Source organism: Diceros bicornis, chromosome 3 (assembly GCF_020826845.1).
Source record: "Diceros bicornis minor isolate mBicDic1 chromosome 3, mDicBic1.mat.cur, whole genome shotgun sequence".
NCBI lineage: Eukaryota > Metazoa > Chordata > Mammalia > Perissodactyla > Rhinocerotidae > Diceros > Diceros bicornis.
This window is the reverse complement of record NC_080742.1, coordinates 85,684,838-85,701,044: the sequence shown is the minus strand read 5'-3', so window position 1 is coordinate 85,701,044 and position 16,207 is coordinate 85,684,838. Positions and strand designations below refer to the sequence as shown.

The window sequence follows — 16,207 nt, the reverse complement described above, 5'->3', positions numbered from 1 at the left end:
ACAGTATTCATGAAAACGGTGTAGAGATGCTACAAAATAAATATCCAGAAAATATTGGAACCAGATTGTTGATATGCCTAGACCAGAGGTGTGGACTTCTTAGTATGTGTTTATTCTTTCTGCGTTAAATAAAAATCATTATTTATGATGAAAATTATAATCACTCAAGCTAATATCTTTTTTTTTTTTTTTACTGTTTTCTGTTTATTTGGATTTTCCTCAATTTTTGCCCAGATAGTCAAGAAATCCCAAGCTCACCTGCAGAAGGAAAAGAAAGATAGCAAAGCCACTTTTTCATTAGGGGTGGACTTACTTATTTTTGTTAGTAGATAGTGAGTGGCTGTAATCAAGCCAAGAACACTCATAGTTGAGACTTCAAACTCAAACACAGCCACTCGTAGTTTGAGACTTCATGACAAAACTTGTATCATTTGCCATAAAATACTTGGAGGGTGACTCAAAGCCTCGTGAGAGCCACTATAAAAAAATGAGTTTGGATAGAATTACCTATTAGATATCAGTAAAAAAAAAATATAGTACCTTAAATTAGTAATTATGTGAGTCCATCTACATGAAATGGGTAATAAATACAACTCTCACTAAGGCAGAATCTTTAAAAATTACGGAAACAGTTTGTGACATAGATGTGAAATGTCGCATTTCAATTTGATTGGCTAAATGCAGATTCTTGCATTACTGCCTATATTGTAGTTCTTTTAGAAGAAACAATTAAAATGACATTTATTCTGAGAAAGTTTATTAGTGGCATTACTGTGTAAATGCTCTTTGAATTACCAGGAGAAAATCAAGCAAAGAGTAAAGATAGTCTTAACATTTTGATTGACTGTATATAAAGAATGCAAACATTTGAATAATTTAGGTTTCTATATTTGATCAGAAAGAAGGTAAACTTCATTTGATTGGAAAACAGAGATGCTTTCTCGTTCTCAAAGTGGCTAAACCGTGCATGCTTGAACTGTTGCTACTTGCATTCCAGAAAGCACAATCATTTGGGACAGCATTTGGAGATGTAATAGTATTGGTCATTTAATTGTCAGTTGGATCCTTGCCCAGAACTTTAATCATTATTGCATTATGACGGTGCTTGAGGAAGTACATTGAAAATATTCCAATCTATTAATGTATAGCCATGTTAACAATGATTATGGTTATCAGGTGGCAAAGTTAGGTCTCGCTTTGCCAGCTATATGAATTAGATTGTCATTTTTTTGGATATGAAGGATATTAAACATGCCATATTCTTAGTCTGAGATTAGATGCTTAAATTTTACTGCCTCATTGAAATTACTTACTGTTCAGAGGAGTTGAACCTTATGCTACAAGGTCAAGGAAATACAATTACGACTCTAGAGGAGGTAGTATTTAAATTTGATTTAGGATTTACTATTTTCAGTGAATATCCAGAGACATGCAGATCAGTACGTTTCAAAGGATTATGAATGTTTCATGATTCATGTGGAGAACTGACAGATTTCTTTAAAAAGGTGTTATTTGCAATGGATTGCTAAATTTCATTGTTACAACAAAGGACGCACTGCTAGGCTCTTGTCTGGGTACTGAGACTCAAGCATGGTTTGCCCTTGAGAAACTCACTGTCCAAGGTTCTCCATCTGTAACCTTTTCCATCTTGAACCTCTTCATGGCACTTACTCATCATTCAAGATTCAAATGTACCTGCCTCTAGAACACTTTTCTGATCATTCCCTTTCTGTGTGACCACCACTTCATCTTATGTAGACATCTTTTTATGGCATATACAAAATGATGGTTTACCTTTCATTTTCAGACCTGTCTCCTCCACTCTAAATTCCATGAGGGAAAAAGACCATGCCCTATTTATTTATATATTCCCTGTGCCAAGTCCAGTGTCTGTCTCAATAAGTGTTTGTTACAGTAATGGAATGTTTAATTGGGGTATAAGCCCCGTATATAAAAGATAACAGCAGAAGGGAATATATAGTAAGGGCAAGGTTAGTTGTATAGGCAGTAAATAATATAGGAGTTCAGCAGGATTGTTGGCAAGGGGAAAGTATCAGGGGAAAATTTCCAGAAAGGGTAAGAAATAATACAGCTGGGAGATAAAGGAAGGCTGTGATGTAGACAAGAAGTAAAGTGGGCGAGGGCATTTCAGACAAGAAAGAAAAGTACAGACGGACAAATGAGCTTGTGATAAAGATGGGTTAGATGACCAATTTTTACGTAATTAAATATTTTTGCAATGGTGTTAGTAAAATGAAGATAATGTTGATAAAAATATTTATCCTTAATGAGAGATGATGTTGGAAGAAAAGAAAGATTTTTTTTAAATATATACAGTTTGAATTGAAGTTAGCAATGTTACTTTAGGTATAGATTTTGGAGTGATTTATGTATACATAACTGAAGTCTTAAGATTGGATAAGTATCCAATGCAGAGAATGTGGAAGCTGTTTCAGTTATATGGGTTCCAAATTGCTTATTGATAAACATAGTGTTGAACTTATATTTACGAATTTCTCCCTAATATGCAAGACCAATTACAGACAAAAGAAGAGTTTAGGATCCCTGATCCTAACCTGATGGCACATATGTTATTGTGTTGTGTATGAGGATGGGATTAATATATTACATCAATGGAATTTATTATACCCAGAGCCTCATCATCATTATAAATGGATTACATCCAGAGCCAAATCATTAAATGATTTAGATGATGAGATTTGGGAATATATACAGTTGAGCTAATGAGATTTAGATGAGATTTTTGGATTCTGAGTTGATGCCATAATGCAGATGAGACCTTTGGGGACCTTGGAGGGGGGAATATATTTTTCATATGTGAAGGATGTGACTCATCGGGCCGTAAGGGTGGACGATGATAGGTAGGATTATGGCTTCCGTAACCATCGCCATTTGATGTCGTGCTTCTTGGTTATGTTATTTTACATGGCAAAAAGACTTTATTGATATTATTAAGGTTAGTAATTAGCTGACCTGAAGATAGGAAGATAATTATGGATTATCTGAGTGGGCCCAATGTGATAACATGAGCCCTTAAAAGCAGAAGTGGAAGGGAGAACAGGAAGTCAGAGAGATGTGGCAGAAGAGGAAGTCAGATAAACTTGAAGTGTGAGAAGGACTTGATGTGCCATTGCTGGCCTTGATGATGGAGGGAATCATAAGCCAAGGAATGCGGGAGGCCTCTAGAAATTGGGAATGAACCCTAGCCAACAACCAGCAAGGAAAAAAAGAACTTCATCACTACAACTGCAGGGAAATAGATTGTGCCAACAACCTGAGTGAACTTGGAAGTGAATCTTTTCCAAAGCCTCCAGATAAGCGCCCTGCAAGCTGACACCATGATTTTGATCTTATAAGACCCTAAGCAGAGGACTCAGGAGAGGCCAGTCCAGACTTTTGGGCTAGAGAACTATAAGAAAATAAATGGATGTTTTAAGCTACCAAGTTTGCAGGAATAGAAAACTAATACAGTTAACATTGGTGTCCAGTCAGATTGTAAATAAGTTAATGGTGTAGACATACACAGTGAGTGTTTGGATCTCACTATCTCACAGCTTCTTCTTGTGGAAGAAGAGGATGGGCAATTTAGGAACTACAGCAGTAAGCTGAGGATACTTCCACTATTGGGGTCTTGGGATACTTTGAGTAATGGCATTTCTTGAGAATGGCCTTTCATGGTTTACCTCATACCAATCAACAGACACAACTTCCTTAAGGAACAAGAGCCCTAAACTTTCTTAGTGGCCCTTTCCCAATTCTCTATGCCCTCTTTTCTTGATATACGTAATTGGGATCCATTTTCCTTGGTCCTTCTCAAAGACATGTCAGTTCTTTTATTATTATTATTATTATTATTATTTTTTGTGAGGAAGATCAGCCCTGAGCTAACATCTATTGCCAATCCTCCTCCTTTTTGTTTCCCATTTTTCTCCCCAAAGCCCTAGCAGACAGTTGTATGTCGTAGTTGCACATCCTGCTAGCTGCTGTATGTGGGATGCTGCCTCAGCATGGCGGGACAAGCGGTGTCAGTGTGCGCCCGGGATCTGAACCCAGGCCGCCAGTAGCGGAGCGTGCGCACTCAACCGCTAAGCCACAGGGCCGGCCCCATGTCAGTTCTTATACATACACATAGACATAGTCAGCCATTCAACCCTTTCCTTGTAATAGCCAATGAGAAATGATTAAGTACATTATTTGCAGGCTATCCCTTGCTTTCTTACAGCCTGGCTTCTGCAGGGTTAATGGCAAAACTCTTAATACTAGCAGACATCTCTCTTAGCTTCAGCCAACCTTTGTTTCCGAGTCTGGTTTGTGCTTGGAATAGGATAGATATAAAAATGGGATAAGGATCCAGTTGCCAAGGCAGGCTCAATCTGAGAGTCAGTGGTATAATGTACTATTATATTATCAGCAGAGAGATCACAGGATTTACCCCACATATTTTTTACCCTCAAGGCCAAAGCATATGTGTGCCTCCCCTACATCTTTATATCTTTCTGATGCCTCTCTGAATGCTGGTGTCTTGATAGATCTCTATTTTTTAGTTTTACTTGTTTAATTGAATTTTATCTGTTAAACTATATCTGAGGTGACTGTCTTCATCAACCGTATGAGTGAAATCACCAAAAACTCAGTTTATTTCTTAATTTTATTCTAGTCCTTTTGAATCTTACGGAACATTTTCTATCTCTTGAGAGAAAAAACAATTTATTTCTTTAAAGGAAAAAAAAGCTTTTTCAGTTCTTCAAGGCTCAGAGGAAAACCTCATAAAGATGTAAATATTTTCCAAACCATAAATTATTAAAAAAAAAGTAAATGTTACTAGTTGGTATATGATTCACTTAATAGCTGTGGACATTGGTGCCTTGAAAAAGTTCTGTGCCAGAACTGTGGTTACCATCTTCCATTTCTCATCATAACTTGCCCGATAGCCAGATCATCTGATTGTTTTTTGTTTGTTTAAATTAGGGCCTATGTACCCATGATAAATTGCACAGCCACAAAAATTCTAATTTTGCCTCTGGTTCTATAAAGCAAGAAAGAGTTAATGCAACTTAAAATGGTACCCAGCCAAATCTGAGTCAAAAAAGGTAAAAAACAACATGTCATTCAGCAGCCAAATTTGTCCTTAAGAAGGCCCAGACTGTAAAAATGATCAACCCTGGGGCCGAGAATGGCGACCAGGGAGGTAGAACACTTAGCACGGTTTTAACCTTCTTTTTGTTTATTACATCCTATAAATTAACCTTTTACCTTTTGTTTAATTTTGTTTCTAGCGTTAGAGTACTTAATTTGGTAGAACAGAGGGAATGGTCAAGGAGAGGTTTGATATACAGAAACTGTAAATGCAGTATATGGAAACTCTTGAGTCAATTTACAAAAATACTACCTTTTTTTAAGTTTGCAAACCTTTACCCAGTTTCCAATAGTAATGAAAATAATAATCGTTTGTCTGGGATTATTTCCTGAGATCTTGTAGCTTTTATTCTGCCCAGTCTTAGTGAGTGAACTCTTTGCTACTTTTCTTCATCTAGACAATTCCTATTGGGATTCGCCATTCCCTAGGGTTAGGACTTGGAGAGTTTCAGCTAGTCAGCAGCTGTCTAATGAGACGTGACTTGGAGAAGGACCTAGCCCTAAGAAAGGATTAATGAGCATATGGGATAAGATAGCAGAGGGCGAAACATTGACAGTGAGTTCCTTTGGAATGTCTTGGAATTTTATTAGAAAGAATGTAAGGAAATAATATTTCATTTAGGGATTTTATAATCCCCTGAATTCATGAGAACATTCTTTGACGCATAATCAAACATTCTTTGATTAAACAGATTCTTGTTTAATCTTTGTGAGGTCCTCAACCTATATAACATACAGGAGCAAACTCAAAATTAAACCATTTTTCAGCCAAAGCTTTTGTTGTCCTATGCCATGAGTCAATTCGGCAGGTCGTCTGCTTATCTATATTTATATATCTCCACTAAATCAAATGATTTTTCAAAGCTTGTCACAAACAAGAGCACAGATGGTTGTTAGGAGTTTTTGCAAAATGTAAAAGCAAATTCTCCATTAATTTTTGCCCAAATTTCCCATATTTAATTACATTTGGAAGCTGCATACATAGTTTATGGTAGACATGCCCCGTGGAGGTCAAAGCAAATAATCACCCCTCCACCACCTCCCTCTTTGTCCCTTCACCCCTGCCCTGTATCCCTGCCAAGCCTCTGTTTTGAATAGAGTTCAGAGTGTCTCAACCTTTAATGTGCATGCAAATCATCTGGAGAGCTTCTTAAACCATGGATTCCTAGACACCACCCCATAGACATTCTAATTCAGTAGGTCTGGGGGAGAGCCTAGTAATTTGCATTTCTAACAAGCTCCCAGTTGATACTAATGCTGCCAGTTTGGGGCTACTCTTTTGTAGCATTGTAAAACTGTACCAACTGGCCTGTAACTAAGGGAAAGATGATAATGAAGCTTTTGAGTCTGTTGGATCTGTGGGGTGGGGAGGAGGGGAGGAAGTAGGGGTGCTAATCTAAGTCACTACCTTTAATGAGGTCTTTATAACCAAACTACCTTTTCCCTTTCACAGAAGCAAATCCAGAGAAATTCAACAGTCGTTTTCGAAATAAAATGTTCTATGCAGGGGTAAGTGTATATTTCATTTTATAATTCTTACACATTATTTAATACTAATTCACTTTTGGTAATAAAGATGCTAACTATATTAAAAATAATTATATACACACATCTCAGATGTTTACATGTATGTCTATATATGGTTAATGTTTAATGTCCTAGTTTAAGAATAAAAGTAAGATATATGCCTTAAGTTAGTTGGCAAGAAGAGAGCCAGTGTTCGTCATCTTTGAATTTTAAAGCCCTAAGGCTCCATGTTGTACTGAGGGGATGATACTGAAGGAATGATATGAAAAACAAACATCAAAGCCATCTAGAGAATGAGGAAATTAGGTAGACTGAAAGATGTGTGGAAAGTCTTGGGGAAGAACGTAGTTTTCACAGGGGTATATGTGCTTCAACGTTTGGATGAGAAATTGACGGAGCATGGGAAGTCTTTCATGGAACCATATCTAAGAGTAAAGAGGGCTCCTTCTTTTTCCTTCTCCTCCTCCTCAGGGACCCTGGGAGTGAATGGCCAGAAAGAAAAAAAAAAGGCCTGCAAAATATTGATTGAAAAAAATGTGGTTTAATTTTATATGACTGGATAGAGGGAGTCGAAATAAACGAGGATGAAGCAAGACATTCTCAGTGGCAATTTAAAGAGTATATCAGCACCTAATGGACAAATAGGAAAGATAGTCAACATAAATCTCCATACTGACCTTTGGAATGGTCTACTTTTTCACTCTCCTGCTGTGATCTTAAATTTTATTATAGGTTATAGTTTGAAAACAAAGAGAAAGCTTGCAGTTTGACAGCCTCTGCACTACTCTACTTTGGATTCAACAGAAGGAGAACTTGTTTTATATTTTTGCATAATTTAGAATCACTAGGAGCTATCTATAACATAGACGCAAGGATTTGGCATGACCATGTAATTAAGAAATTTTTTCTTTATTTCCTTGTGGTATAGGCAGCTTTTTCTGATTTCCTACAGAGAAGCTCTAGAGATCTTTCCAAACACGTTAAAGTTGTCGTAAGTATTGAATGTGTTGACTCATTTCATTTGAATATTAATAAGTATGCCGCAAGAAATGAGCCCCAAACATCAGTTTATATACTTAGATTAATCGGTGGACTACATAGAACAAGTGAATTAAATATAGTTCATTCAACCAACATTTATGAGCATTTAACTATGTGTTGGGCACTGTCTTAGTTACTGGGGATGAAGGTAAATAAGATGACTATCTTCACTTCTGAAGAAACAGTTCAGTTGTAGAAAAAGGGCACATAACTCATTGTAGAACAATATAACAAGTGTTGTTATTTGACTACGTACATAATGCAGTGGTGGCACAGAGAGAGAAATGAAAACTGACCATAGTGGGGTTAGGGAAACCATCCAAGAAAGGCTGTTGAGCTGGGTCTTGAAGTAGAAATAGATGCTCACCAAACAAATATCTTTATTCCAGCACCATCTGAGGAGTCCCCATTTTAGAAAAATGCTTTGATTTCATTGTTTTGTGGTGACTCACTCTCCAGCCTGGTCAAGGTTCTTCACCACTGAATGGATGTTTTTTTTTTTTTTAGTGTTATTTCTTCCTGGGTCTCTATCCCCAGTTTTGGACACACTACTCAGAGGAAAGGGAGAGAGGAAGTTATCCTAAGAGATGTATTTTAAAATAGCATAGAAATAGTTATCGAGAAAGAAATAAGATGTTTTCTTATGGTAACCAAGTCAAAAGAAGGAATGAACGTGACGTAGTTACGCATACTTGTATAAGTAAAGGAAAAAATGTAAGACAGAAGAGAAAAATATGTAGATGGGAGAGAATAGGAATATAGCAATACTTGAATTTCTCATGGCATAGATAAAGAATAAAATATGTGACAAGAGGGGACAGAACAAAAGATATCCATGAGAATAGAGAAAAGTATATGATCTTGAATTAATGGATATGTAGAGGAATATGGAGGAGCATGAGAGGGTACAAATTAAAATTTGTGATCACCAATAACGCATATACAAGACATGAGTCTCCTAAATCAGCTGAAACAAGAGACAGAGGCCTTTACCGCTAGTGCTGACAACTCTTGGCATCACTTTCAGATCAGTTCTCATACAACGGCAATGAAAAGCAAGCATCTTTTAGTAGTAGAGACTCTTAGTAATGGAAATATTGCCTTCTTAGAGCTAGATGCGAGAAAGACACTTGGTCCATTGAACTATGAAGATCTTTACTGTGATAAAATTATGGTTAGTAGATTTAAGTAGCAGCAGCCTTACATCAGACTTCCCCTGTTTCTTTGCTCCTTGCAGCCTAGCCCAAAATAAACTTTTTCTCTCCTTTCACTATTTTTCACATTTAGAGGAACATCAGCAACACCTCTCCAGAAAGCCAGTGAGTGGTAGGCAGTGGCCATATTGAATGGCATCCACTGTTTGAGTCAGCTGGACTGAAATTAAACTCTGTATACTTCCTAACCACTGAAGAATTTCTGTTGCACATCTGGCAGTCCTCTTGATGATAAATGTCTCATACATGGTTGGCTATATAGTGGGGTTAAAAGAAGCTTGTGGAGAGGCCAAAATGACAGCCAAATAACTAGGAAAGATTTGATATCAGCCAATACATGTAATATTCCAAGTAGATTGGCTTATGTAATATCTTTTTGATGAGGAGAAAAAAACATTAGAAACTAAGTCTAAACATTTGGGATTCAGTCGTAGGTCTACTTTTATGAGGTATATGACTTTCGGAAAATCACTTATCCTTTCAGAAGAGTTTATTTTCCTCATTTAAAACAGGCGTAACAAGACGTGTTGCAAGCAACAAATTATTGACCATTGTGCTATGACACGGGGACACAAGGATATTTCCCCAATGACATCACTGTATGTTTTCTTGAGTGTGGGATGGAAAGGATGGAAGATTAGGGAGAACAATGAGATGTATATTTAACAACAGATCATCTTATCTTTGCCACAGTGTGAAATCAGTGTTCCTGAGGTAATAGTTAATAATCTCTCACATAAATATAAAATCTTTATATGAATACTACCAGGACAATAACAAATGTACATACAGCATTATTTGCTCTGTTTCCCATGTTTTCTTCTTGTTGTTGTATTGACTTATCAGTATGCGAGCTTTTACACAGGAACATTTTTACATGCGAATATTTTCTTTGGCATGTGTTTGAAATAGGGAAAAAGTTGAAAACTGCTGTTCTAAAGAGTTATAAAATTTAAATGCAATAATATGTAAGAAAACTGTAAAGCACAACACATCGTGAGGTGCCCATCTGTATATAATTTGACGAGTTCTCAGAATCACTGACATGTTTCCCAGGAGAAAAAAGTAGAAAATTAAAAAATGAATTATTCTAAATACCATAATTTCAATAATACTTCTTTCTATAGTGCAGCAATACTACTTTGCATGCTATGAATGTATCACGTCCTATTTTTAAAAAGTTTTAGTTGCTTACAACAATAGATTTTGATAATTTAAGATGTCTACATTTTTTTCTTCATTGGTATACTCATCTGTGAACTCATTTTGAGTCCTTAAATAAATTGGGAGATTTCATGTTTGCTTAGTATCTGAGAGTATTGTAAAAACACCTTCAATCAATGTCTAGAATTTGATTCCTATCTAAATAACATTGAAAGGACTTTGTTTATTTAGGGCTATAAGATTTCCTGGAAGCAATTTTTGAGAATGCTCATGAAAATTAGGCTACATCAAGATCAGCTGGGGAAAGAATGAGACCACCTTGACTGCTAGCAGAATCATTGTACTTAGATTGAAACTCCTCCTAAAGAAATCTTTAAAAAATTTGCTGGGAGCTTGGGAATACTTCACTTCTTTCTCCAAAGGAGAAGATAATGGGAAATTCTGTGACGAGGGTATCAGGAGAGCAAATATAAAAGCAGGCATTGACATTGAAAAGTCTATAGTCGTGACTAGAGTGTTCCTCTTTTGACTTTTGTCACCAGTGGGAAACGAGAAAGGGAAATGAAAGCCTTTTCTGTGATTAGTCAGAGGATACTCTGGAGGAAAGCACTAACTGATGAGGAAAGCCACACACAAGGGGACAGAGGCCCAGCCGGCCTGAGGCCCTTGAGACCCAGGGTTAAGTCCAAAGTCCGGTAAAGCAATTTACCTCAGAAGACCGAAGTCTATAAGAGATTAAATTTATAGAAGCAAATCACTAATGGAGATAATACTAATTTATAATAGATACTTTTTAAAAAGCTTGCAGTGTATATCCCTTTCAAATAGTTTTCAAAATGTGTTTAACCTTTTCAAAATAAAAATGATCTCAAAAAGCAAATAACATCAGTGGTTGTATTCATGACTATTGTGTGAATCAGATGATTGTGATGGAAATTGCTACTGCCTTAGCTTGAGGCTTCATTTTTTAAATTCTTTTGAAGCATTCATAAATCTTGTAATGTTGATACTACAAGCCTGAATATCTGATAATAATCCAAGGTTAAGAATGATAGTAGTTCCTTTGATTGTGAGACCAGAGAAAAATCATTTTGGTCAAATGGCAGCTTTGTTTTTACATTAAATCAAAACAAAACCGAGCTCTGAACCCTGGGTCTGGTAATAAATTTTCAATCATAGTAACGAGCATTCACTTAAGCAGAGATAGGAACAGGGGCAAGATCATGATATATGCTGTTGTCAACCTAGTTATCTTTGATAATTTTTTTAGACTTGTGACTACTTCCAAACCCTTGTTTTTTCTGCTTTGATTGTTGCAGTGTGATGGAACAGATCTCACCCCAAAGATTCAGGAACTGAAGTTCCAGTGTATAGTATTTTTAAATATACCCAGGTAAGCTCTATTCATATTGTCCTTTGTTTGATGTGAACTCTGTTTGACTTGGGGTGATCTGTTTTCATTATAGAAAATTTCCAGGTATAAACAATGAAAATGAGTTACCTTAATGGCTTATTGAGGGTTTCAGAACTGATAATTTTGTTCTCCTACTTGGGTTGTTTAGTATTCTCTGTGGTAGGTGGTTTTTTGTGTGATATGGCATGCGTGGTCTGTATTCACCCGTCCTTGAGAAACCCAGGCATCCCTCTGAACGAGAACATTTCAATTTAATTCTCAATTACTGATCCCCCATCCCCCAAGAAAGATAGACTTGAATAAATCCCTGTTCTCAGTTTCCCAAAAGCTGTTAGGAAACCATCCAGCCTGATTTTAGTATGGAATTCATTCACAATCGTTGCCAGATGATTGCTCTGAAACAGTTAGGCTAGCATTTTCTAGCCAGGATGTCAACTCTCTTTGGTGCTATTATATACCTCAGGAGAAAGAAGTATTTAAGATTAACTAGTCTCAAAATAAGCACATTATTTCAGTGGCATACAGTTAGATTCTAGGCTCCCAAGCCAAGATTTTAGAGGGGATGGATCTATGACCCTTTGTTATGTGCAAACCAGACAACTCAGACACAAAATCTGCAAATATGTTCTATTTAGACTAAATTTAATTGAAATGAGAATTATACGTAACTCTATGGCTAGGAAAACGTACTATAGTCTCCTGATTACTTTTGGCAGTGCTCAGTATAGTCATTTACAATCTATTCCAGAAGCATTTTCATCTTAGTTTAAGTGGAAGGCCTAGATTCTCAGGATACATTGTTTATTAGCTTTCTTGAATTTTTTTTCTCTTTTGCTTATTCTTCTCTTTTTCTTCTTGTTTCTCTCCCTTCCCCTCTTTGGATTTCACTTCCTCTACTTTTTCAATTTCCTTTATTTCCCCTTCCCTTTCTAGTCTCATATCTTCTTCTCAACCCTTCTTCACTCTTTCATCTTCGGTTACTTTTCTGTTGTCCTGTGTGCGCTTATTATCATAGTTATGTGTATAGTACTGAATGCTTACCCACCTCAGTTCCCTTTCCTTTTTCTACTGGCATGCACGTGTCTTTCTCCAAGAGCAAATTCTGAAACCACCTGTTGATAACTCATGATATATCATAGAAAGCTGACATATGAATCATTGAGTGAGGAATGTTGCTAAATAATGACTTAGGAGAGAGTTGGGCACTATGGATGGCTTTTGTTGTAAAAGTGTGGCCCATTTTCACAGATTCATATTTTGGAGATGATGAGTCCATGTTCTTTTCTATTGCGAGATGTGCATCAAGAACAGAAAACTGTTCTTATGTGAGATAAACACTGGATCTAACTACAAGTCAGTCCCTAATGATGATGATCATGAGGGGAATGGAATAAATTTAATTCTGTTTTTAATCTTATCTTGCAGATATTGTGCTGGCACAATGCCCTGGGGGAACCCAGGAGATCACCATGACTTTGAACCTCAGCGTCATGATGATGGTTATATTGAAGTCATTGGATTCACCATGGCCTCTTTGGTGAGCAGTACAGCTCTTTTATTGAAATGAAATGTATATTAATTAGTTTAATCATTTCACAGGTCTTTGGTATAGTTTTCTCTCCTGCTCTATCAGTTTATAGAATTTATGCAATTTAGAGTTGCTTGGGGAAAACAAGAACAAAAAGTAATTAGGTCACTAAGAAAATTGATGCAAATTTGTTTGAACTTCAAAAATAAATGAATATTATTTATTAATTTTCCTGATAAATTTTCTACCAGAATAAAATGTAAAATTTTCATGCTAATTAAAAAGCATTATGCCACCGACACATCCCAGCATCGATGAGGAAACTTTGCCGTTTGATACTTTTTTGGTTCACTGAGGACTTGAGTGTTTAGATAAAAAGGAAAGTGGTCTTTTGCATTCATCTTCATCTTGCCGGCTTAAGCATAAGATGAGCATCTCCATTATCACAAGATTCCTGAATATAGAAAGACATCATTATTATGACATTAATGAATATTCAGTTGCCACAGTATTAAGATTACCTTGCATTTTAATTTTGTTTGCTTGCATTAAAAAAAGTAAATTTATAGTGTAAGTGTAATTTCAAGCAGGTCTTAGCCATGTATTTCAACGTATTGTTGAATGATGAGGAAGCCAATTAAACCAATTAACCAGTTCTTATCATTTTATCTGGTGTAAATCAAGCCACATTATCAGTTTATGAAGCAAATTAAAATAAAGCTTCTACGTGCAACTCTTGGCTTGTGCTATACCTTATGCTTGAAAGCAAGAAGGTTGTATTTCTTGTTCTAAACAAACTAAAATAGCTCTTTTTCACTTGTCAAGTGGATTCCAAATGACTTTTCCTCAATCATCTCGAATTAGTGAGATTTAACTGAATAACGTATTGTCAGGGATGTCCATTACCTGAGATGGTGATGTTGCTTGTTAAATCTGCCGTCTCTAGAATGAAATCATTGTTAAGTGTAAAAGATTGGGCTGGAATTGATTTAATTTTCAGGGTTGTAGCTCATACACAGTTCTTTCTCTCCAAAGCTCTTTATGCTAATTACAGGCGAAGACTCAGCCAGGAGCAAATAGGAATAAGTGCAAGAGATGGCAGGCTGAAACTGGGTAGTTAGAGGAGAGTTTAGTGGAGGCAGTCTACAAATAGTGAACTAGATTTATGAGAAGGGACAGTGGATGATGGTATATTCCTGAGCTGAAGGTGCAAAGGCAAGGAAGCAGTCTACTGTACCAGAAAGAGAACTATTTGGGAAGGACTACCTGATAGGAGTAGTGTTTACTAAGCAGAAGCAGCCAGCCTGTGTCAACCTGGCGGGGAGGGAGCCAGGGACATAAATACAGTGACCTCACTCTTCTTGCCCTCCAGATCTTCTGCTGGCACCTCCCTCTGGAGAAGTCTAACCGGAAGCCAGCGGACAAGGGAGCCACTGATACAGTCTAAATGAGTCAGCCTCACAGAGCAAAACAGAGGGCAGGGAAGGGTAGAGTGCCAGCCAAGAGTGGCAAGTGACAGATATCCATCACTCCAGTGTACTAGAGAGTACTGTGTACTAGAGAGTACACAGCAGAGAGCCTGATACCTGTAGTTGGCAATGAGTAAATGTGACAGAATGAATGAATTTTTCCAGGAGGAGAAGAATGGGACTTGGCATTCTGAAAAAAGGGAAATTTACGTGGACTTGAAAGTATGAGAGTTCATAGTCCTCTCTGGGAACTGTAATTAGCTTTATGTAGTTTAAATGTTTAAGTGAAAGTGAGAGCGGTAGATGATGCTGGAGGTAGAGAGGGGCCAGATCATGGAGAGCATTATAGAATTTATCTAGGAGTTTTGACTTTATTCCAAGGTCACTGGGAAATTAGTCAAGTGTGTTTTTTTAAATAAATATTTATTATGGGAAAAGTTCAATATAAAAATAGATGAAATAATATGTTAAACCTTCATGTACCATCACTCAGCTTCTATAATTATCATCTCATGGACAATCTTATATCTGTCCCCACCTATGACCTCCTCCCTTATATTTTGAAGCAAATCCCAGAGATTATATTAGTTTACCTATAAATATTTCTAAATGTGTTCTTAAAAGACTTTGTTTTATGAACACAACCATATTATTTTAAAAAATTAAAGCAATAACATCTGAATATCACTAAATATTTACTCAGTGCTTAAATTTCCAGTCGTCTCCCAAATGTCAACCGTTTCTTATGCTCTGTTTGTTTAATCAGGATCCAAATAAAATTCTTTTGTTGTGGTTGATTATTTGACTCTTAAGTATCTATCTGTTTCCCTTCATCTCTTTATTTTTTCATTGAGTTTTTGAAGAAACCAGGCTATTTGTTCTGTAAAGTCTCCTTGAGCCTGAATTGTGCTGATAATGTCTCTGAGGCGTCAATTAACATGTTCTTCTGTCTTCTCTATTTCCTCTAAGTTGATAGTTGGATGTCGATGCATCAGAAACATTTTTTTCCCCAAATTTACTTTGTAGGTACTATTTTTTCCTTCCAAAAGAGGATAAGTAATGTCTAGTTGTCTCTCTTTTTTTGTTAATAGTCTTTGATCAGTGTGTGGATCCAGCAATCTATCCTTTGTTTATTACCTGGAATATTTCTATAAAGAGAAATTTCTGTTCACCTACTGTTTGTTACTTAGTTATACAGTTTGTGTAGGAAAAGCAGGGTAAGTGATTCTTTTTCTTTATATATTTTCAAAATAATAAGTTAGGTCACTAACATCCAGATGGTGACTGTGGTTTTAAAATGGCGTCGAATTTTTGAACACTTATCTCATTAAGAGTTTGAGTCTATATTCCCTCATCTTGAATCTGGGTGGGCTTACAAATACTTGGCAAATCGGGTATAGTGGAAGTGATGCTAGGCAACTTTTGAGGTTGGATCATTAAAGGCCATGCAGCATGTGGGAAATATGGGCAATATTGATGGTCTCTAATGAATAGGAATTTTGTAAATTCAAGGTAATACTTCTTATTTAAAATGTCTCACTGCTTTCATTCATTTAATTTTAGTTATAAATATTTTTAGAATGTTTATAAATACTATAGTTATAAATACTTTGGAATCCATAAGTGACAGTCTGCTAGGTAAAATGGTTATGAAATGGACCGAAAGACAAGCCCTGTCCTCAGGGTGCCCACA

At 36.4% G+C, this 16,207-nt stretch overlaps 1 protein-coding gene across 9 annotated transcripts in view; it reads left to right on the top strand.

The window, feature by feature from the left end:
- The window catches only part of DGKI (diacylglycerol kinase iota), a 309,867-nt gene that overhangs the window by 138,620 nt on the left and 155,040 nt on the right, over positions 1-16,207 (top strand). For all 9 annotated transcript variants that reach the window (XM_058530901.1, XM_058530951.1, XM_058530892.1 and 6 more), the window contains 4 exons: positions 6,611-6,666; positions 7,613-7,675; positions 11,423-11,496; positions 12,943-13,054. In XM_058530901.1, coding sequence (XP_058386884.1) covers positions 6,611-6,666; positions 7,613-7,675; positions 11,423-11,496; positions 12,943-13,054 — 305 coding nt within the window. The remainder of the gene's footprint in view (positions 1-6,610; positions 6,667-7,612; positions 7,676-11,422; positions 11,497-12,942; positions 13,055-16,207) is intronic.